Source organism: Salvia splendens, chromosome 22 (genome assembly GCF_004379255.2).
Source record: "Salvia splendens isolate huo1 chromosome 22, SspV2, whole genome shotgun sequence".
NCBI lineage: Eukaryota > Viridiplantae > Streptophyta > Magnoliopsida > Lamiales > Lamiaceae > Salvia > Salvia splendens.
Window position 1 is genome coordinate 6,227,232 of NC_056053.1, and position 21,026 is coordinate 6,248,257.

The 21,026-nt window shown below is 36.7% G+C and overlaps 2 protein-coding genes across 3 annotated transcripts; one reads left to right on the forward strand and one right to left on the reverse strand.

Annotated features, from left to right (window-relative positions):
- Positions 1 to 3,913: 3,913 nt before the first annotated feature.
- LOC121786645 (GDSL esterase/lipase At4g28780-like) lies at positions 3,914 to 8,914 on the forward strand. Its single transcript, XM_042185279.1, has 4 exons — positions 3,914 to 4,528; positions 7,890 to 8,135; positions 8,528 to 8,777; positions 8,871 to 8,914. The coding sequence occupies exons 1-4, from the start codon at positions 3,914 to 3,916 to the stop codon at positions 8,912 to 8,914; spliced, it is 1,155 nt and encodes a 384-aa protein (XP_042041213.1).
- A 440-nt stretch (positions 8,915 to 9,354) lies between these two features.
- LOC121787171 (floral homeotic protein AGAMOUS-like) lies at positions 9,355 to 13,832 on the reverse strand. Of its 2 annotated transcripts, none has more exons than XM_042185827.1 (9): positions 13,660 to 13,832; positions 13,222 to 13,456; positions 10,620 to 10,701; positions 10,410 to 10,471; positions 10,201 to 10,300; positions 10,074 to 10,115; positions 9,912 to 9,953; positions 9,692 to 9,840; positions 9,355 to 9,588 (listed from the first exon to the last, which is right to left on the reverse strand). In XM_042185827.1, exons 2-9 carry the CDS (start codon positions 13,449 to 13,451, stop codon positions 9,585 to 9,587), a joined length of 711 nt encoding a protein of 236 aa, XP_042041761.1. In that variant the 5' UTR covers positions 13,452 to 13,456; positions 13,660 to 13,832; the 3' UTR covers positions 9,355 to 9,584. The 2 variants fall into 2 exon arrangements, with proteins under 2 accessions (XP_042041761.1, XP_042041760.1); XM_042185826.1 differs by having other exon boundaries at positions 9,912 to 9,956.
- Between the last annotated feature and the right edge of the window lie 7,194 nt (positions 13,833 to 21,026).

Consider the following 21,026-nt stretch of genomic DNA (forward strand, 5'->3'; position numbering starts at 1 on the left):
CGTTTCTGCTTACTTATATTGGTTCTTTGTTTACATTGTAATCATATTCTCTTGATATGTATGTGTACATCGCTTAGTTGGATAAAAGGTATGATCCTTTGGAGTGATTGGATTGTCAAGAAAGACAATGCCTAACCCAGATTATTCATATTATTGGGACGTAGAAAATGGCATCTAACCCCTACCATCTTTCTAGAAACATCGTTTTGTTCTATGTTGGATTGCTTTTCTCGTGACGAAGTTTCTTTCTTATCGCGTCCTTTTCTTTTCGTCGCTCGAGAAAGCGATAAATGCTCATACTGTACTTCTAAGTTCGAGTTCACATTGTGTTCAATAAGGAACACATAACTAAGTATTCTAAGTTCTTTGGAAATTTCAATTTCCCCATACTAGCAACATGATTCAATGACTAACTCAAAAAGATGTGTCATTTCACCAATTGGTACCAGACTAATACACTTTATACTTTCACATTTCAGTACCATTTTCCATTTAGGAAAGTTACTTCTTTTATTCATACATTCACAGTTTTTAGCCAAGAAAAGACATACTACCTCTTCTTTAAGCATGCTACCAAATCAAGAAACATCAACTCTTTCTTTAAACTTAGTGTTTTCATCTGTTCACTCAAATTAACTGCATGAGTTCTTTCCCCATTTCAAACTTTCAAACATCTTGACCTTCTTTTGAAAAAGAACAAGTTACCTTTTTCCTCATTGAGCGCGATTGGTGGGAGTGCTAAGAGCATTTTCATCGATTAGACGGTCTAGTGGAACAAGGCTAGACCAAGATTTTCAAAGGAGACTCTCGGGTTCAGAGCGAGAAAGAATGCTCTGATACCACTCTGTCACGACCGCATTTTCTAAGGATAGAAAACACGGTTGATCGCGACTAGGGGGGGATTTAAAGAAGCGGGGAAGAAAGGGGAAAAGCAACACAACTCGACCATAGCTCCAAAAAAATGGGAAAAGCTCGAAATAAAATCAGAGTTTTGAACAAAATAGACTTGAGTCTTTTAAGATGCACAACGGAAGCATATGAACGCGGTTCCATGTATGAACACATGAACCTCCGAGAGTCAAAATCTGACTGAATTAAATGTCTTGTCTCAATAGCACTTCCCCCACCACTTCGCTGCTCAACCTGCACATTTAGAAATATATGCAGGGCTGAGTACAAAAAGTACTCAGTGAACACATTGCCGAAAATTACACATATACATTTGAAAATATTGTCATGCCATCATCACAGTAACACTCGGGGGTGTTATTGAAAAGACCCGAGCTTACTAAAAATATCACATTGGGTTGCAACCCCTTTTTCCGGTACTTAGCCATATCTGATCACATTGTGCCGTCGAGATGGTGTTCTCGCACGGTCACCTTCTCTGCCCATCATGTCAGAGGTATTCTTGTGCCGGGAAGGTGGCCACCTTCCACGGTCACCTGCTCTGCCCAAAATGTCAGAGGTAGCTTGTGTACACTAGTCTGAGCGGGGACACCACCCTCACTGGGACCCGAATTCGACTTATATTATCATTCATAATTCACTTGGCCTTAGCCAAACAGATAGGCATCATACAAAAACATTTATGGCAAGACAATATCTTTAAAAAAAATCACGAACATGTGTTCGTGTTTTCATATAATATGATTTGTATTTTTAGTATAAGAAAGCTCACCTTGATCGTTTAGATTCCTTAACTTGAATCTTTCGTTCCGACTTTACTTGCGAAAGCACCCTTTTAAAAAAAATCACAGTATAATAATACACTAATTAGACTCAAGGACAAAACTACTTAAATTAGAATGCATGCATCCTCATTAAAGTCTTTTATCTCGCTTCTCGATTTTCGCATATTTTATTTTATTTTTTTTATTATTCAGCGGCCGCCCAAGGCGTCGCTTGAGACGCCGGTCGGCCGCTTACGCCCATAATTCCCCCGTTGGCTCCTCGTATTTCCCTCCAAGATATCGAAATAAAATCCTCAAAATAATTTAAAAGTGCATAATTAAATTATCGCAACCATTTCCCCTCGAACTATATTTATTTCGGACTTAGGATAAAATTATTTATCCTTCGAAATATTCCGGGATTAATTAAATAATTTTGTCACGATTAATTATCGGCCCAAAGATTTATTTAAAAGCCCAAGACTTAATTATTTACCTCACCTCTTACTTCTCATTTAATTTAAAAGCCCCAATTAAACAAATAAAAGAGCCCAATCAAGCAACCATCCCATTTTAATTAATAGGCCCAAGAAAACAAGTAAAGGCCCAAATTCTTTTATCAATACAATTGCCCAATTTTGACTCCCATTTTCCCCAAATCGGTCACCCTCTATCTTCTTTCTTCTTTCTTCTCTCTCTACCGCCTCCCTCAATCGCAGAAGCCATCCCCCTTCCATCGCTCCCTCTCCGGCTCGACGCTGCCGTCGGAGCTGCCGCGGCGGTCGCCAGGAAGTCGCCAGCTGCTACTGCCTCGCCGCTTCTGTCAGTTCGCCGTCGCAGAGTCGCCGGGAGAAGCTGCTGCCGCAGCGAGGAGGAACGCCGCCGTCGCCCGCTGCAGCTCGCCGTAGGCCACCGCTGCTGCTCCGTCGCCGTCGGTCGTCGCTCCTGGAGTGGAGGCAACCCAGCCGCTGGAGCGGCCACCCTCCTGCCGTCGGGAGTCCAGCTGCCGGCCAGGCACCGCACAGCCCCGAACACGCCCGGAACCACCCCGAAACGTCCCGCAATATACGTTATCATTATAAAGTTAAGTTCTTTTGCTCCATTTCCCTTTTAATTATTCCGTTAAACTTAGAATTTTCGGTTAACAGCTTATGGGTGACAAACTTTTCTGATTGGAGAGAGTTTGACTGCTGTGTTTCCTCTTTGGGGTCTATGATGGGAGCGTCATGTTGGTGGTTTGGCAGTAGCTATGCTATGGTGTTGTGGCAACCTTATGACTCCATGTTCTTGAGATACCTGTGATGTTCTTAGTGAAATTCTATGTTCTTGGAGCTATGCACTTGACTGCCTATCATGATGCAGAGGATATGGGGTGTTGAGGAATTTACCTTAACGTGGGTGAATCCTCCTCGGTTGTGGCTGTCCTTGCTGTTACCACTCGCCTGCTCCTTTCCCTTCCCCCTTGCTGCTCTCTTATGGTGTTGTGTGGAGTTTGTGGTGTCGAAAAGTGGGGTGGAGGAGATTAGGGTGGTGAGATATATTGAAAAAGGCGTGTGACGGTGATGTGGGTGAGATTTATGGAGTGAGGGGGAAGGAACGGTTTTAACCGTGGTTGAGTGAAAAAAATGATTGTGTGTCTATATACAATGCATAGAGATGGAGTAAAAGTGACGGTGTAGCAAGGAATATGATTTGATTTGCCTTCGTCAGGAAGGAAGGAATATGATTTGTTATTCTCCTTAGTCAGGAAGGAATATAATTTGTCTGCACTAATTAAATGTTGTGTCTAAAAAAAATCGATCCACTGGATCTGCCCTCTCTCTCTTTTTTTTTTATTTTAATTAGTTTATTAAAGTAATTATTTTAGTATTTGTCCACTTATTCATTTAATTTGGTGTAGGTATACTCGGTTCCTGTTCGAGGCTGTCCTCGTTGAAGTACCCGATTTTCTTAAAACGCAGGATATATTAAATTTTGTTGGACTTTTGTTGGATGTATCGGACATCAAGATTTTGAATTTTAGGATCTTATTTATTTATTCATTTAAATTTATTATATTCATATAGGTGTATTATATATTTGTGGATTCTGTTCACTTGCCTATCGTCAAAACAAATAACGACGACAATCTATCGTAGCTCGGATTTAATCGCATAAAAGTTACTTATATAGATAATCAAGCTAATAATATAGTTTATAATAATATCGGCTTAGCGGGTCGTTACATAGAAGCCGTGGATATGACTTTTAGAGATATTCTTCGTGTGTGTAGTGAGGGCAATATAGACAAACCGTTTGGTGGAAAAACTGTAGTTTTTGGTGGTGACTTTAGACAAATTTTACCTGTTGTTCGTAAAGGGAGTCGACAGAGTGTTGTGAATGCCACAATTAATTCCTCATATCTTTGGAGTAGTTGTACAGTATTAAGGTTAACCAAAAACATGAGATTGTTGAGTGTTGAATCCCCTGTTGAAGCTTCTAAGTTGAAGGAATTTTCTTCTTGGGTTGCTTCAGTAGGTGATGGAATTGTTGGAGGTCCGAATAATGGTGAAGTTGTTATTGATCTTCCGTCTGATGTTGTATTGTATAATAATGGAGATTCTCTTAAAACCATTGTTGAGAAGATTTATCCTTCTTATATGGATCCTGAGGAGTTGAGCAATTGTTTGCATGATCGTGCTATACTTGTTCCCACGCTTGATATTGTTGATGAGGTTAACCAGTTCATGATCACATTGGATCAGTCTCAGGGTCGAGTGTATTTGAGCTCTGATAGCATTTCAGCTTCTGATTCTACTTTGAATGGTTCTGCTGACATACATTCAGTCGAATTTTTGAATAAATTGAAGTGTCAGGTACACATAATCATGAATTGATGTTGAAAGTTGGAACTCCTGTGATGTTGTTAAGAAACATAGATCATTCTAATGGTTTGTGTAATGGCACCAGATTAGTAATTACCCCGGTTAGGAGATTATGTTTTGGAGGGTCGTGTCTTGGGAGGGCATAGTATTGGTCATAAGGTTTTGATACCGCGTATGTCCTTGATACCATCTGATCCAACGCTACCATTCAGATTCCAACGACATTAGTTTCCATTGGATGTGTGATATGCAATGACCATTAACAAAAGTCAAGGCCAATCTCTTTAACATGTTGGATTATTTTTGAAAAAACCAGTGTTTAGTCATGGACAACTTTATGTTGCTGTATCTAGAGTGACAAGTCGTGAAGGTTTGGAGATTTTAGTTTGTGGGGAAGATAATGATAGTAGATGTGATTTAACTTTGAATGTTGTCTACAAAGAAGTCTTTCAAAATGCATGAGTTACTGGCGTTAGAGAGATGTTTGTTACTATTTTGTTGAGAAGATGTGTGAAATAGTTTATTTTTAAATAATTTTATTTATTTTGTGTGTATATCGCATACACACAAAATATTTCTCTTTGTTTCCCTCATTTCATTTCATTACAGTATATTGATAGATTGATACATGTAGAAGTAGAAATATTTTCTTTAAATCATTACAATCTTATCAATACAAGGTCTACCTTCGAAGTTTATATACATTATTTTTCAATAATTTTTCATTATGTTTACATATTTTTTAATTTCGTTTAATTCGTGATAAATATATTTTCATATTTTTTAAAAATCTTTTGGCCTGTGCATTACACGGGTGGTAAAACTAGTTCTCCAAATATGACATCTATTATGGGACGGAGGAAGTATTATTATTATTGTTAGGTTTTTTATAATAATTTAAGATTTGAAATTCAAAAATATATTTCATGTCTGTGAATGATATCTCATTTTATCTTATCGGTATGTCTATAATTTAAAATTCAATTCTTTATTTTGGATAAGTGGATCTCTTATTCTACTAAATCATTAAACTTATACTCCATTATAAAATTAATAATAGTATAAAAAAACACAAACATTCCACTAAATATTTCAACCCGCATGACTAAATTTTTTTACCCATTTTACTTGAAAAAGTCAACAACTTATTTAAATTCAGACTTTAAATCGCTGATATGGAAGAAGTATTAGTCTACTTTTTAAAACAAAAAAGTTGTAATAATCAACTAAGTTAAAACTTATTTAGAAATGATGCTTACATCCTTTGCTTTATACACTCCTCAAAATCAAAATATTTGTGATCTTAATCTTAATCTTTTGAGGTTTAAAATTTGAACAAAATACATTTTAACGGCAACGGCACTGGGGTGATAAAATTTAATATTGTTAACTAATTTTAAACTTGATAATTTAATGTGATCCTATCTGTACAGACTGGTTTAATTAGGTTGTTAGAAGGTTCTCTCTCCCACTCAATGCATATATTATAAATAAACATCTTCAATTTTAGCCTGAAAGTGGTGACCTCTCTAATTCTTCAAAAAATGGTTACAAAATTATATCTTTGTTCTATGTTAGTATTTTGTATTATGAAACCCATTGTGGGGCAACAAGTTCCTTGTATGTTTATAATGGGTGACTCTCTATTTGATAACGGTAATAACAATGATCTCACTAAAAAAACGTTGATTTGCAAGCACTTTGCGAGTAGAAAGGGTGCTACCCATTTCGCTTGTCGCAAAATTTGCGAGAACAATACCAAGCATATGCTGAAAAATTGCAAGCACATTGACTAGTGCTCGCAAAATGGCTTGCAAAATCTGGTGCCCGTTGCAAGAATTTTTTGCTCGCAATACTTCCTCAATGTTGTCGCAAATTCAACTTCGGCGAGCATTCTTGTGCTCGCAAAAATAATTCCATTTTCTGACTTCATTTTGCAAGCACCGCTGTGCTCGCTGTTCAACATTTATTCGAAAATACTTTCTATTAGATATTTGTAATTTTTTTAAAAATTAATATTAGGATTTATTTTTTCAAATCATAGTATGAAATAACTCAATTGAATGACGAAAATTCAAATTTTACATAGATACAAAATATTGTTTCACACTTCAATTCAATCAAATCACAAATTAAGTTCAGATACTACTAGTTTCCACAATTTAGTTCAAATACTACTAGCCACTTCTTCTATATTCTTGAATTTTCTTAAACTTGCTGACTGAGGACTTTTACTAGCTCCTGCAATTCTTCGATCTCTTGATGCAAAGGCTTTACTCGTCGCTCGAGAAGCTCATTAGAAGCTCATCAAACCGAAATCGGGGATATTTTTGCCATTACAGAACAGGCCGGTCTGCCCTTGTGGATAATCAACTCCGTAAGGTAAATAGTTGCATTTGGCCAATGTCAAAAGTAAATGTGCGTTTTACCAACTTATGCCTGGAGGTGCTTGATCCTCTAATTGGCAATCATAATAAATAACACTTGCCATTCAATGGTAAATTAGGATAAATACAAATTCCTAGTAATAATGACGGGCTTTATGAATACACCTTGAAATATATTCCACCGTTTACAAAGTCCTAGTAATAATGACCGGCTTTAATTTATGAATACACATTGAAATATATTCCACCTTAAACGGTTAAAGCTTTTAATTGAAAGATTTGTACTCCCTCACTTTTTAAAAATAGAATATTTAAAACAATACATGTTTTAATACAAAACTGGTAAAATGAAAAGAGAGAATGAAAAATTGTGTTAGTAGAAAACGGGTCTCATTTTATTAGAGAGAAAGAAGTTTCTGAAAATCAAAAGTTTCTATTTTTAGAAGACGGGCAAAAAAAGAAAGAGTTTGTATTCTTAAGATTCTCCACATATTTTCGAACTAACAAACGGAGACGATGCATCCTCGATCATGAATTATAAGTCACACTCTATAGTAGTAATGAATAGACAATTATAATGTTAATGTGATAACTTTTAGAGTAAAGGTCAAATTTGGTCCTACTCATATCACCAATTATTTTTTTAAAAACAGGTCCATAACAAATTAAATCTTTGTCGGAGTGGTCCTATTTTTACTGTTCCGTCAAAAAACTAACGGTCATGCCACTGTGAAATTAGCGTTGACCGTTAGTTTTTTGACGGAACCTTAAAAAATGGACCACTTCGGCGACATTTTCATTTATTATGGACCTGATTTAAAAAAAATGAATGTTTTGGTCTAAATTTATATTTTGGTCATATGTTTAGTACCAAAATGACCTTTACTCTAATTTTTACTAAACTAAAATCGACCTTTACTCTAATTTTTATTCTCATTGCCACAATTTGTTTTTTTATATAATAGGGTGATCGGATAAGTATGAAGAGGCAATTAGATAATCATGGAGTGACGATTTCGAAAATCAACCGTTTGTTGGGAAATGAGACAAAAGGTAGAGATCATTTGAAGAAATGCTTGTACGTGGTGAACATGGGCTCCAACGAGTATGTCAACAACTACTTGTTATCACCACTTTACCTAACTAGCCTTTTCCAAACTCCACAACAATTTGCAGAAACAATCATCAATTACTACTCTCAACAACTTAAGGTTAGTGTATTAATCATAAAATGCACTCAGAATGACTTGAAATTCGCACTGTACTTGCGAATCGAACCGAGGAATCAAAGTCATAGCCACGCCATGATGTACGATGAGTTTCAGCATCAATTGATGCATAATCGTAAAAAAATGACTAAACTGGTGGGTAATCACATAATTAAACCCTAGTTTCTTGGAAACTCAAATAATTTTATTAATAAAAAAATGCATTCCAAAATGATATCGGATGACCTAAATCCATCATACATTATATGGCATTGACATGACTTTGATTCCTCAATTCGCACTGTGGGAATTTTAAGTCAATCGGATAAAAAAACGTTTTCAGCGTCGTCGGCATCTACCATAGTAATTATTTTACTAGTGGTTTGTTTTGGCAGAGCTTGTACAACTATGGATCAAGGAAAATAGATGTTTATGGGTTGGCTCCACTTGGTTGTATACCGAAAAATTTGAATAAAACTGTAAGCAACGGATCAATTTGCAACGACACCATTAACGAAATCGTGCAGCCCTTCAACGACCGGTTGAAGCCACTCATCGACTCCCTGAACGCCGATCTCCACTGCTCGCATTTTACCATGATCAATTTCACCAGTCTCATTACACAAGGCCACAATTCAACATTAAGTAACTTTATTATAGTATTTTTTAAAATTAACTATTATAGAAACTATCCTAATTTTTTTTATGTGTGACTAATCTTATGCTTTATTTTTGCAGGATTAAATTTACAAATGCTTCGTGCTGCACGGTATCAAAAATAACAGGATTATGCAAACCTGGAGAAGAAATATGCAGCCATAGAAATTACTATTTTTTTGGGATAATTATCATCTCACCGAAATCGGAAATCGAGCTGCAGCTGCAAGATCCTACCGTGCGGAGCTGCCCTCCGATGCTTACCCTTTCGACATTCGCAGCCTCGTTCATCAATATTTTCTTTTACTAATTAGTTTTGCATTCCTCCAAAATTGTTTTATGTTTCCGTAATTTGAAAATTATTTTATAGTAGGCTAAATGCTTCAATAATCAATATTATTGTTCTGTATTTAGTAGATTACGAAATTACATTTTTCCCATTGTTGACCAGGCATGACTGAGCGTCGAGGTTTCAAATTTGTGGTCGACTATATATAATCATGGGACACAAGGTACGTGATTCTGTGTGACACTCTAATGAGTTTCACAGTCACAACACAATACAAACATCAATTATACATTATTAATTAAGTAGTAGTAGTAATTAGTTAAGCATTGTCAAATATTTATAGGTCACAAATACATATATGAACTAAATTTGAGGCCTCAACAAACAAGAATACAACATTAACATAAAAGTTAATCAACCAACAATATAAGTATAACAAAGAGTTTTTGAATCGATGAAGCTCGTCTTTCGAAACTCGCGATGACAGAACAGCCTCCCTCATACGGTTAGCTGTTAATTCCACAAGAAAAAATAAAAATGATAATTTTAGTAAATAATGTTACACTAATTAATACAGAGGGAGGACTATTGGTAAATGGTAGGAGAGGCTTACACTAATTGCAGAGAAGTCTGGTCTTGCCTATGGTAATCATCGGAGGGTTGGAGATAATCGAACGGCTGAGATTGAACGAGGCCGTGATACTGATCGGAACTCCCGGGCATCAAGTTCATGTGCTGCTGCCCTCTCTCAGTTTCAGCTATCTATTTAACAACTCACATTCATTAATAATTCATTCAAATTGTGAAAAATTAATTCAGAGACAGAGACAGACCTTGGCTCGAAGGTATTGATTGTTTTGATGCAAGTCAATCTCCTGCTGCCAATATAATTTAGACAAACATGTATAATCAGACACATAAATTGTTCTAGTAAATATAATTAAAAAAAATACTATATGGTGACTTCATAATTAAAATGTTACTGACATACTTACCCTCTTTTGCATGTACTCAATTTCAGCAAAGAGAAGCTCATTCTGCAGTGAGCCACAAATAGAATTACAAATATTACTAAATGAAAGGCATTTAATTGGTTGAAATTATTACTATTAATTCTTGTACCTTCTTGGATCTGATTTTGCCAATTGCTCTCTCCACTTTAGTCTCCAAATTCTTGAGCTCCCTCAAATTCAAAGCACCTAAACACTCACCAACCATGTTCCTGTCCCAAATAAACAGAAAAAAATATCAATTGAGGCATTTTCACTAGAAGAAATATAAAACACAAAAATTGAGAAGAAATATAAAACACAAAAATTGAGAAATGTTACCTATTATTGTTCTGCAAATTACTGATTTGTGCACGGAGCTTTGAAGACTCTTGCTGGTAGTACTGAAATAAGCATGGTGTCGTTGCAATTTTATACAAAATGAATCATATAGTATAAATTAATTTATTACAGTTTCATCTTAAAATTAAAAGAAAAACGTGCTTAAAATCACAAATCATCAACAAATTGACAAAAATAATGAATTTTTACCTGAGTGTTAGCTTCAGAAATAGAGCCACTACCTGAGGAATCTGAGGATGCTTTCTTGTACCTCTCAATTGTTGCTTTAACGCTGCATTCATTTATTCTTCTAATTTCAGCCCTCTGATTATTTTAAAAATTTGTTCATGTATACATGCTTGTAACTACTTCAATGTGTGCATGACCAATTTTGATTAGGGATGGAGAATAATAGACTTTCGTACTGAAAAAATAGTATACTATGCTTTTCGGTACGGTACGATACCTTACTAGGTAACTATTCATGAACACTTTCCTACTAATCAACTGATAACGTGACATTGAAACTAAATCAAATAACTGTAAAATTGATAAAATAGGAAAGGAGTTAGAAGTATTGTTAATACATAATGAGATTCATCTTGTTAAAGGTGAAACTTGTGTAAAATAAAAGGCCTAATTATTGTGGTTGATTCGGAATGAAAAGCATGCTACTATTTGAAATTAATAATGAGATTCATCTTGTTAAAGGTGAAACTTGTGTAAAATAAAAGGCCTAATTATTGTGGTTGATTCGGAATGAAAAGCATGCTACTATTTGAAATTAGGTATACACTACAAAAAAAAATCGGATAAGGACACTTTTGTGTGTTTAATTATACCACTACGCTTTATAAAATGTCTTTATTGTTAGTGTCCCAAATAAAATTAGGGGACACGATTAAAAACATCCTAAAAATCGAAAGATTAAAATAATTTGTCTTCAACTTAGGAATACTTTCTTTTATTGCCTAAATTTCAATTTTCAAACGCTAGTAATTGTGTCTTAATTTTTATGTCTAGAAAGGATAAGTTTTTTGCAGTGATATATCCATTATTATTTCATAAGACAATTGTGTAACTTTTTTTTTATCAAATTTAATGTTGTCTATTCAAGACGTCTAATTGACAAGATCTAATATAATCAAATTAAATTCAGCTGATAAAAAACACCAAAAGCTCCTGAATTTCTTAGTCTCTGCTACCTTAATATCCTCGAGCCAGTGATTGGCTGTCCATGCCAAGCTGGAAAAATATCGCAGCATGATTGGCCCAAATTTCTAGGTCTCAAACTAGGCAGTAATTCCCCCATCTTTCACCACGGTTAATACTATTAACCCATCACCCCTTTCCATTCACCAACGGTTAATCCTATTAACCCTCACCTTTTTCAACCGTCAATTTTGTAAAATCCAAAAACCTCAGAATCTCAGAACTCTCCCATTGGTTGGGCAACGCCCGTACTTCCCTCTGCTCTGAACCCTGACTCTCTCTCTTAAAGAAACTTAAATTTTGAAGAAAGATTATATTTTTAAGAGAAATTGAAAATTGGTTTCCGGAAATGGAAACTTGTGAGATGCTGCGGAATTAAAGATGCTATAATGAGATGACAAAAAAAAATGAAGGGAGTTTTCATTGGTTTTGAATTCGCTTTCTCCACTGAATACCTTCTTGTTTTAGCTTTCAAGAACTTTAATGCTTTCTGAAAGCATCAAGATGACTTGACACACACACACACACAAAAATTGGATTTTGAGATTTTCCAAGAAACACACAATTGCTTCTGATTTCTGTGTGTGTGAGATTTTGATAAGATGTAATGATGGATTGTGAAATTGAATCGTGATTAACTAGTCTTTGGAAATCAAAGAAAAAGGAAAAAAATGTCACTTTTTATGAGAGTGCAAGAAATAAAAATTGAATCTTGATTGATGGGCTCTGAGGATATTTTTTTTGTTTTTGGAAGTAACGTAGATCTAAATGGGATGAAAAAGATCGAATTTTTATTTGGGTTTTGGGGATCTGAGATAGGCCAGCCCTAACCCTAATTAGGGCAGCTTTTGGTGTAGTTGATTTGCAGAGGTGAAATTTTGAGAAAATATTTTGAAATAGAATGAGATCACTTTACTCCAATAAACATCAAGTAAAAAAAAAAGGTAATTAAGGTCTTCAATTTAGGGCAATTGACACCTTTCTTGCATAGCTCTTGATGCTGCTAAATGCAGACTAATCAGAGCTTTACTTGACTCTATGTGTGTGTTCAAGAGAGAGAGAGAAAATTTCATTCAAAGAACTTTACTAACACATGAGAGAGGGAGAAGTGGGGAAGATGAGAATGTGACCATTTTCTTGGTTAGAAAAGCAAGAAGCTGCTGTTTTCTCCCATCATGGACACGAAAAAGAGAGATCTTTGCACTAACCAAAACATGGGCTAATTGGGATCATCACAAAAAGAGGAAACCCACATAAAGCCACAGTGAAAGTTGAAACAAAAACACAAAATTGGGAAAATCAGAAAGCCATCCAAAATCCCTAATCTATCTCAAGCAAAAATCTTCACTGTAAAAGGCCTCATGTCCTTCATCTCACAATCCTTTCCTAATTTTCTCACACACTGTCTCAAAACAGACCAATCAACCCCCAATTACATTCAAACCACAACTATTTAGTACCCCTTTTAGATGTACAAAACTAAAACATCTCAAACAAAACCTTCTTGCCCTAGATCCTCCTATACTAAGATTTTCAAACAAGTTTAGTTTTCTCTCAAGATCCCTTTTTTAATGTTCAATATATAAAGATCAATCCATACCTGTTATTGGCATACTCATAGAGCCTCCCTCTGGTTGAGAAAACAATTAGTGCAACCTCAGCATCACAAAGCACAGACAATTCATAGGCCTTCTTGAGCAAACCATTTCTCCTCTTGCAGAAGGTAACCTGCCGATTTGTCGTGTTTTCGATACGCTTGATCTCGATCTTTCCCCTCCCAATCTTCCTCTCAGCTGACATCTCCCTTGATTGATCACTTTGTTGCTCCATTTCAGCTGCAAGATTAAAAAAACATCAGCATATTTATACATGAAACTTCCTTCTATATTTTTCACCCCTTTTTAACATTTTGCTTGAGGCCAAGATCAAGAATAAAGATAAAGATATCAAAGAACTGCATTTCACACAAAAGGGCATATTAAAGATTCAATTTTTCTCAAGCCCCATGATATTTTTTTGCAAGAATGGAAATTTGTACCTTAGTGGGGAGAGGGTATTGAGAAAAAAAAAGGTTGAATTTTTCTGTGTTTTGAGCTTTTGATTCTCACAAATGTGCAAGAGAGATGCAGAAAATGGTTGTTTCTACTAGCTGTTGTGTGTATGTATAAAACAAGAAAATGACCTTTGTTTTGATGATTAGTCCAGTTTGATGATATTTTGTGGTCTGCTTATACGCACTAGTAGATGGGTTAAATAAATGGTTATTAATAAATGGGTTAAATAAATGGTTATTATGATTTATTAATACTTCGTCCGTCCATAGAATTAGTCAAAATTTTTCATAACACATTACTTAGTAAGAGCATCCGCAACGGTGGCACCGTAACCCGCGTCCGTCCGCGCCGCTAGCACGGACGTGTCTCGCCGCCGCTGCGCTCGCGCCGCGCCAACGAGCAGGTGACGTGGCGGCACGCGATTGGGCAACGGCATAGCCGTTGCCTTTGAATATTTTTTTTTATTTAAAATTCGTTATTTAATTATAAATAATGATAAAAATAAAAAAATTATTTTCCAAATCCCAAAAATATTGCCGTTTTTTCCCCGTTTTTCTGAATTTTTTGGATTTTTTTTTTTATTTTTTCCCCCAAAATCATCTATAAATACACACATTCATCATCCATTTATCACATCAAATCATCTCTCATTCATTTTTCATTCATAATTCTCATACAAATTATCAACACATTCATCCCTCACTCAAAACCTCAAATAGATTTCACCCATCTCATGGCGGAAGCGGAGCGCGAAGAACAAGAATACTACGAACAACATCGTGCCGCTTACGAAGCATATGTCGCTGCGAATACCCCCGCTCCTCCTCCTCAACGAACTAGATCAACTCACCGCTACATCCATCGGGACCGGGAGGGAGCCCACGAAAGGCTCGTTGCCGACTACTTTGCCGACCAGCCCGGTTTCCGGCAGATTACTTCAGGCACCGCTTTCGCATGTCAAAGCGCTTGTTTATGCGAATTGTCAACACATTGTCCGCACGTGTTGAATTCTTCCAAACAGGTTCCAGATGCAGCCGGCCGGCAAAGTATCACGCCGTTGCAGAAGTGTACGTGTGCCATCCGACAACTCGCTACTGGGCAAACGACCGACATCTTCGACGAGTATTTGCATATCGGTGAGTCCACTGAAATCCTTTGTCTAAAGAATTTTTGCGAGGGCGTTCGTTCAGCCTTCGGGGATGAATTCCTTCGGGTACCCACCACCGATGATTGCCAATGGTTGCTTCGTCTTCACGAATCAGTCCATGGCTTTCCCGAAATGCTTGGCAGCATTGACTGCATGCATTGGAGGTGGAAGAATTGCCCGACTGCTTGGAGGGGGCAACACTTAAGCGGTCACAAAGGCGGTGGCCCAACACTTATCCTTGAGGCGGTTGCCGACCACCTTGGCATGCATATTTCGGCGTTGCCGGAGCCAACAACGACTTGAACGTGCTCTATTCGTCACCCCTCTTCAATGATGTGATGAATGGTGTAGCACCGGTGATCGACTTCACCGTCAACGGAACTACATACCACATAGGTTACTATCTCGCCGATGGTATCTACCCAATGTGGTCGACTTTCGTGAAGACGCTCAGCAACCCGCACGACCCGAGACGGGTTCTTTTTGCGCAGCGCCAAGAGTCCGCGCGGAAAGACGTCGAAAGAGCCTTCGGGGTCCTTCAAGCCCGATTCAACATTGTGAAGGCCCCGGCTCGGCTGTGGTACGTGAATAATATCGCCGACATCATGTTCACGTGTATTATCTTACACAACATGATTATAACCGACGAAGGGCCGAGGGCGGCTAGCTTCTACGACGAGGATGAAGCCGGAAGCTTAACAGCGAGGTCTCCCCCACGCCGAGGTGAGCATACGACAGTTGGCCAGAGGATCGAGACAAGGCACACAATGCGCGATACCCGAACCCACATTCAGCTACAAGAAGACCTAATCAAACACATGTGGGCGAAATTCGGCAACGAGTAGTGGTTTTTTTAATTTTTAGTATTTTAATTATGTAATTTTTAATTTTTAGGATTTTAATTATGTCGTTTTTATTTTATTTGTCATTTGTAATATTATTTAGGTTTTTTAATGAATTTTAGTATTACGGAAATATTTTTGTTTAATTGAATTTTAAATTAATTATGCTCGTCTTTGCGGAAGAGCACAGCTGTGGGTGTTGTGCTCTTGTAGAGAGCAGGCAGAAAAAGTGGGGTCGGGCCCACAACCGTGCCACTGGCAAGAGCACGGTTGTGGATGCTCTAATAAAGCATGCTTTTCACTCTTCATGGGCCTAGACCCACTTTATCAATATTTTATTCCATGTTCTTAAATTCTTAATCAAGGCATAATAAAACTTAATTTTAAAAACCCAAAAAATGTCATTTCAAATTCCTAAATAATAAAAAATTACTACATAAGTAAAATTCTAAAAATTAAAGAGAACATAATTTAAATCCTAAAAGTTAAAAATTATATTAAATATTACATAAATTAAAATCATAGTTAAAAAATATTATTCTTACGACGGTGGCGGCATGTTCAAATGAGACATGAGAAGTGCAATTGTTTGTTGATGTGTCGCTCGTTCTGACGGCGACATACCAGAAGTGTCGACCGTTGTAGCAACGAACAACATTCCCAATAAAACAACTGTGGAAGTTTGGGAGTCACTTGGTTTGGCCCGTCTCGTCCCCTTCTCTCGCTTGGTTTGGTTTGGTTTGTTTCGTCCCGTTCCTCTAGACATACTTGAATTGAGAAAAATGAGTGAGAGATAGTTTGGTTTGACGTAAAAAATCGGGTGATGAATGAAGGTATTTATAGATGATTTAGATGAATTGCAGATAAATTTTTTTAAAAAAAATTAAAAACATTTGTCATAAAATGGTCATATTTAGGGAAGTGAGATTCTTTTGAACATTTTCTATTTTCTATGAATAAAAAAATTATTTAAACGGATAAAAACGATGTCTACTCTAGGGGATGCGGGAGGGGCGAGTGGTCACGCCCATCCCACGGCACGCTACATGGGCAGGGCGCGTGTGCTCTTGCCGGTGAGCTTACACTGGCACGAGTTCAAAGGCGAGCATGTGCGCCATGCCTCGTCGCGGCGGCTGCCTTTGGGCATGCTCTGAGGTAGGTTTTACTATTAACTACTCCCTACGTTCCATGTTAATAGAGTTATTTTACTATTTTCGGAAGTTCTAAGTTAATTGAGTCATTTTTATTTTTGGCAAAAAAATAATCATCTCTCTTATTTTATTCTCTCTTCATCTCTCTTACTTTATTCTCTATTCACTTAACACAATATTCTTAAACTTCGTGCTGAAAAAAAAACGCTTCTATTAACAAGGAACGGAGTGAGTACTTTTTCTTTCTTTCTCATACTTTATAAATTTCGTATTAACACTGCGTGTCATCCCTTAAAGTCTCTATTTTTAGGGTACGAAGTATGTAACTTGACCATGTGGGTACATAGCACTTCCTCCATCCCTCATGTTTTTATTCAGCATAGAATTTAAGAAAAATTGTTTTAAGTGAGTAAAATAGAAATGAAAAAGGTAAATAGATGAAGAGAGAATAAAGTAGTAAGAGATATAAGTAATATATTGATTTTTGGCAAAAAGTAAAAGACTTAGACACAAAAAGGAATACGACTCAACTAAAGAGAAGAGTATTATAGATGTGTATAAGTGACGTGTATTGATGAAACATGATTTGCGACCACATTAATGGAAGAGATTAAGTGGGAGAAGTTGTAAATGTGTCATCTTATACGAAATTAGAAATTGTAAAGGGACTTGTGTCAGTGGATACTTCAATTTCATGGACCACGTTATAGGAAGAGATTTACATTTCTTAATTAGTTATTAATTCAAAGTAAAATTATCTCTAGTTAGTCGAATTGTTTATTACATTTGGTAAGTTTTGCTTTTTTCGCATATGATCTTAGATTTAATGTTTTATTAATAGGCTAATTTGGGTGATGAATGAATCCCTCTTAAGCTTGCTATATATGTGTTTGACTTTCCATATGTATGTCAAGCCCCCTTTTTTATTTTGTTATTAAATGTAAAATTCATCATAATTTTATTTGTTTCCAAAAATCATAATTATGTCACTTTTGTTTTTGAATTTATAACCATGCCACTTGCTTATTTTCTTAGGTATCGAAATTGGATTCAAGTTATATTCTCCTTTTAGGATATTTGAGCTCGTATTGCGGTTGTACCTTAATTCAAAATTCGAGTCCAATTGTAATCAATTGAATCTAAAGCAAATAGTTGGGTAAGATTTTCTCAATGGATTAGGTATTTAGATGCGATTTGCGACCTATACTAGCACTTTGTAACCCTAACTTTTCGGTTCGGTGTTGACTTATTTCAAAATCTTGAAGTAATTCACATTGTTTTATTCTCCGCCACTTATGCATAATTTGATATCATTTAATTTGTTGTTTTCTAATTACAATATAGTGTACTTGTTTGATTTTCATGTCATGTTAAAACCAATAGATGAGAGATGTCATCATTCCCTTTACCTTTACATTATACGTGATATTGTTATAGTTATTTTTATTTTATTTATTAATACCCTTTTCAAGTCTTTTAAGATGAACTTTGGAGAAGTTGGACTAACCATCTATCAAACTGACCCAACTTTAAATCCTAGATATATTAAATGATTCAGTTAAATCTAGTCTACAGTCGAAGAACCACTCTAATATCATGATAGATTTTCATCCTAAAACCAATTAATGATAGGATTAGAAGAATGACTCATGAGACAAGCATTATTTTCGGCACAAAGATTAGGAAATGATTGTTTAAAGGTTACGTGGAGATATAATAAAGTACGAAGCGAATAAACTATGAAAAAGAAAAAAAAGTGAAATAAAAGAGTGAATAAAGTCTTTTTGCCAAATAAATGAAACAACTCAACTATATTGAGACGATAAAAAAGAATATGGCTTAAGTACCTTAGAGTTGAGGGAGTGTGCTTTATACTAAATGTCTTGTTTGAATAAAAGATAATAATTCATCCTATTTACAGCAAAGAGTCGATAAAATTACATAAATATACATAATGATGTCAATTTATCACAAAATCAAAGTATCGGCCCGAATAAATCGAGAAAATAAGAGGGTTGAATCTTTTTAACACAAAGAATTGTACCCACTCCGTCCACCATTTAAAGAGTCATTTTCACTCGACACTAGTATTGAAAATTTGCTTGATTTTGTGAAGAAAAGTAAACCGAGAAATTACAAGTGGATTGTGAGACCCAATTCTAGAATTAGTTTTATTATGGATTATGAGTGTAAAAAATTAGTGGAATATGTGATTTTGCATACCAAAAAAAGGAAAAAGTAGGAGTACATTGTTCTTTAAACGGTAGACAATTCAAAATGACAAAATAACTCTTTAAATGATTGACGGAAGGGCTATCATATAGTACTACATAACTTAATTTCCAAACTTCAATACTTTCCATTTAAATTTTAATTTTAAGGTTTTGAACTTTGTGGTATGCTTTTTGTTTTTTTCATCCGTTTAATAAGAAATATAAAGCATGAAATTCTTTTAAAAAAATGGTTACCACGTACACATAAAAATCTTACTAATTGCTAGCATTGCTTAGAGCATCCGCAGTGGCATGTCCGTCCGTCCCTCCGTCCGTGCTGCTGGCACGGCACACCCATGTTCGCCGTTGCGCTCTTGCCGCTGGCACCACTCTGCTCGATACATGGAGCACGTCCGTGCCGCTGAGCTGGGCGATGTGACAGTTTCTATTGGCCGTTGGCATTTTCTTTTTCTTTTTTTAAAAAAAAAATCGAAAATAATACCAAAAATTAAAAAAAAAATCGGATTCCCAAAAATATACAAATTTTACTACCATTTTTTTGAATTTATTTTTGAAAATTTTTTTAAAAAAATTAATCCCAAAATCATCTATAAATACACACATTCATCATCCATTTGGACAAAATTTGGCCACGAGTAATGGGTTTTTTTTAATTTTATGAATTTAATTATGTAATTTTTAATTTTTAGGATTTTAATTATGTACTTTTTAATTTTTAGGATTTTAATTATGTAATTTTTAATTTTTTTTAATTTATAATAGTATTCCGGATATTTTTAATGCATTTTAATTTTGTGGAAATGTTTTTATTTAAATTGAATAATAGAATGCTATGACCCTTGAGCTTGTCCTTGCAGAAGAGCACGGATGTGGATGTTGTGCTCTTGCCTAAGGACAAGGAGTAAAAGTGGATTCGGGCCCACATCCGTGCTCGTTGGCAAGAGCACGGATGAGGATGCTCTTATGGAACTATAAGAGCACCCGCAATGGGGCAGACGATAGGCCGCCCGATGCCTCGGGCGCGCCATCGTCCGCCCAGTGTGAGTGCGCGGACGATGCCCAATGCATCGTCCGCACCCTATAGATCGTCCGCGGACGATACGTGGACGATAGGGCATAGTCCGTGCCATCGTCCGCCCACTGTGGGCGACGCGGACGATACAACGCGTTTTTATTTTTATTTTTATTTTTTAATTCCAAAAATTTATTTATATAAAACCCCCTACCCCACCTTCATTTGTAACCTTTCCATTCACTTTTCCACACTCAAATTACACTATAAAATGGATTCCGGTGAATACCCAAGTTCGAATAGTCCGATGTTTGGGGGTGGTGCACGTTGGTCGGGTACAGACCCTGACGAATATCGGCCGTTCGACTCAAACACGCAGTACGATCCCGAATTCAGTACGGATTCGTACGGTCTGTCTAACATGGAGCCGTCTCCAACTCGCCCCGCCGCCCCTTCCCGCCGCGCCCTCCGATGCGTCCCCTCCGCCAGAAAGAAGCGGAACTGGCATCAGGCGTACAAGGTGCGACCTCCAGAAATGAATGAAGAGTACGCCCCCGGGAGGACGAACTACCAGCCGGATGAAACCCTCGTCTTGGCGAGGTGTTGAGTGGATATTTTGGAGGAGCCGGTATTTGCGAACAACCAAAAGCAGGTTGCGTACTGGGAACGCATCGCCGAGCGCTACAATGAGGCGAAGCCGCCGAGCGCGTACAAGCGCCATAGGGAGCAGCTCCGCAAGCACTGTGATCAGGTGAAGAAGCAAGTCAACCTGTTCTAGGCGGAGTACGAGAAGTGCTCGAGGGAGCAGGGAAGCGGCGAGAGCTTGAGCGATGTGCGCGATAGAGCGCTGTTGTCGTACCAGTCAATGTACGGCGACTTCAAGCATTTCAACATCTGAGCGCTCTTGAAGGACAAACAGAAGTTTCAGGGCGGGATTCTTCCATCGGCTGCGCCAAAGAGGACGA

What these genes read in the sequence shown, in the direction of transcription:
- LOC121786645 (XM_042185279.1), top strand. Translation starts at nt 3,914, where the DNA reads ATGACTTTTAGAGATATTCTTCGTGTGTGTAGTGAGGGCAATATAGAC. An exon ending in ACTACTCTCAACAACTTAAG is followed by an intron (nt 8,136 to 8,527) that starts GTTAGTGTATTA and finishes TTGTTTTGGCAG; the next exon opens with AGCTTGTACAACTATGGATC. An exon ending in AGGCCACAATTCAACATTAA is followed by an intron (nt 8,778 to 8,870) that starts GTAACTTTATTA and finishes TTATTTTTGCAG; the next exon opens with GATTAAATTTACAAATGCTT.
- LOC121787171 (XM_042185826.1), bottom strand. Translation starts at nt 13,451, where the DNA reads ATGGAGCAACAAAGTGATCAATCAAGGGAGATGTCAGCTGAGAGGAAG. An exon ending in TTTCTGAAGCTAACACTCAG is followed by an intron (nt 10,472 to 10,619) that starts GTAAAAATTCAT and finishes TGCTTATTTCAG; the next exon opens with TACTACCAGCAAGAGTCTTC. An exon ending in GCAAAATCAGATCCAAGAAG is followed by an intron (nt 10,116 to 10,200) that starts GTACAAGAATTA and finishes GGCTCACTGCAG; the next exon opens with AATGAGCTTCTCTTTGCTGA.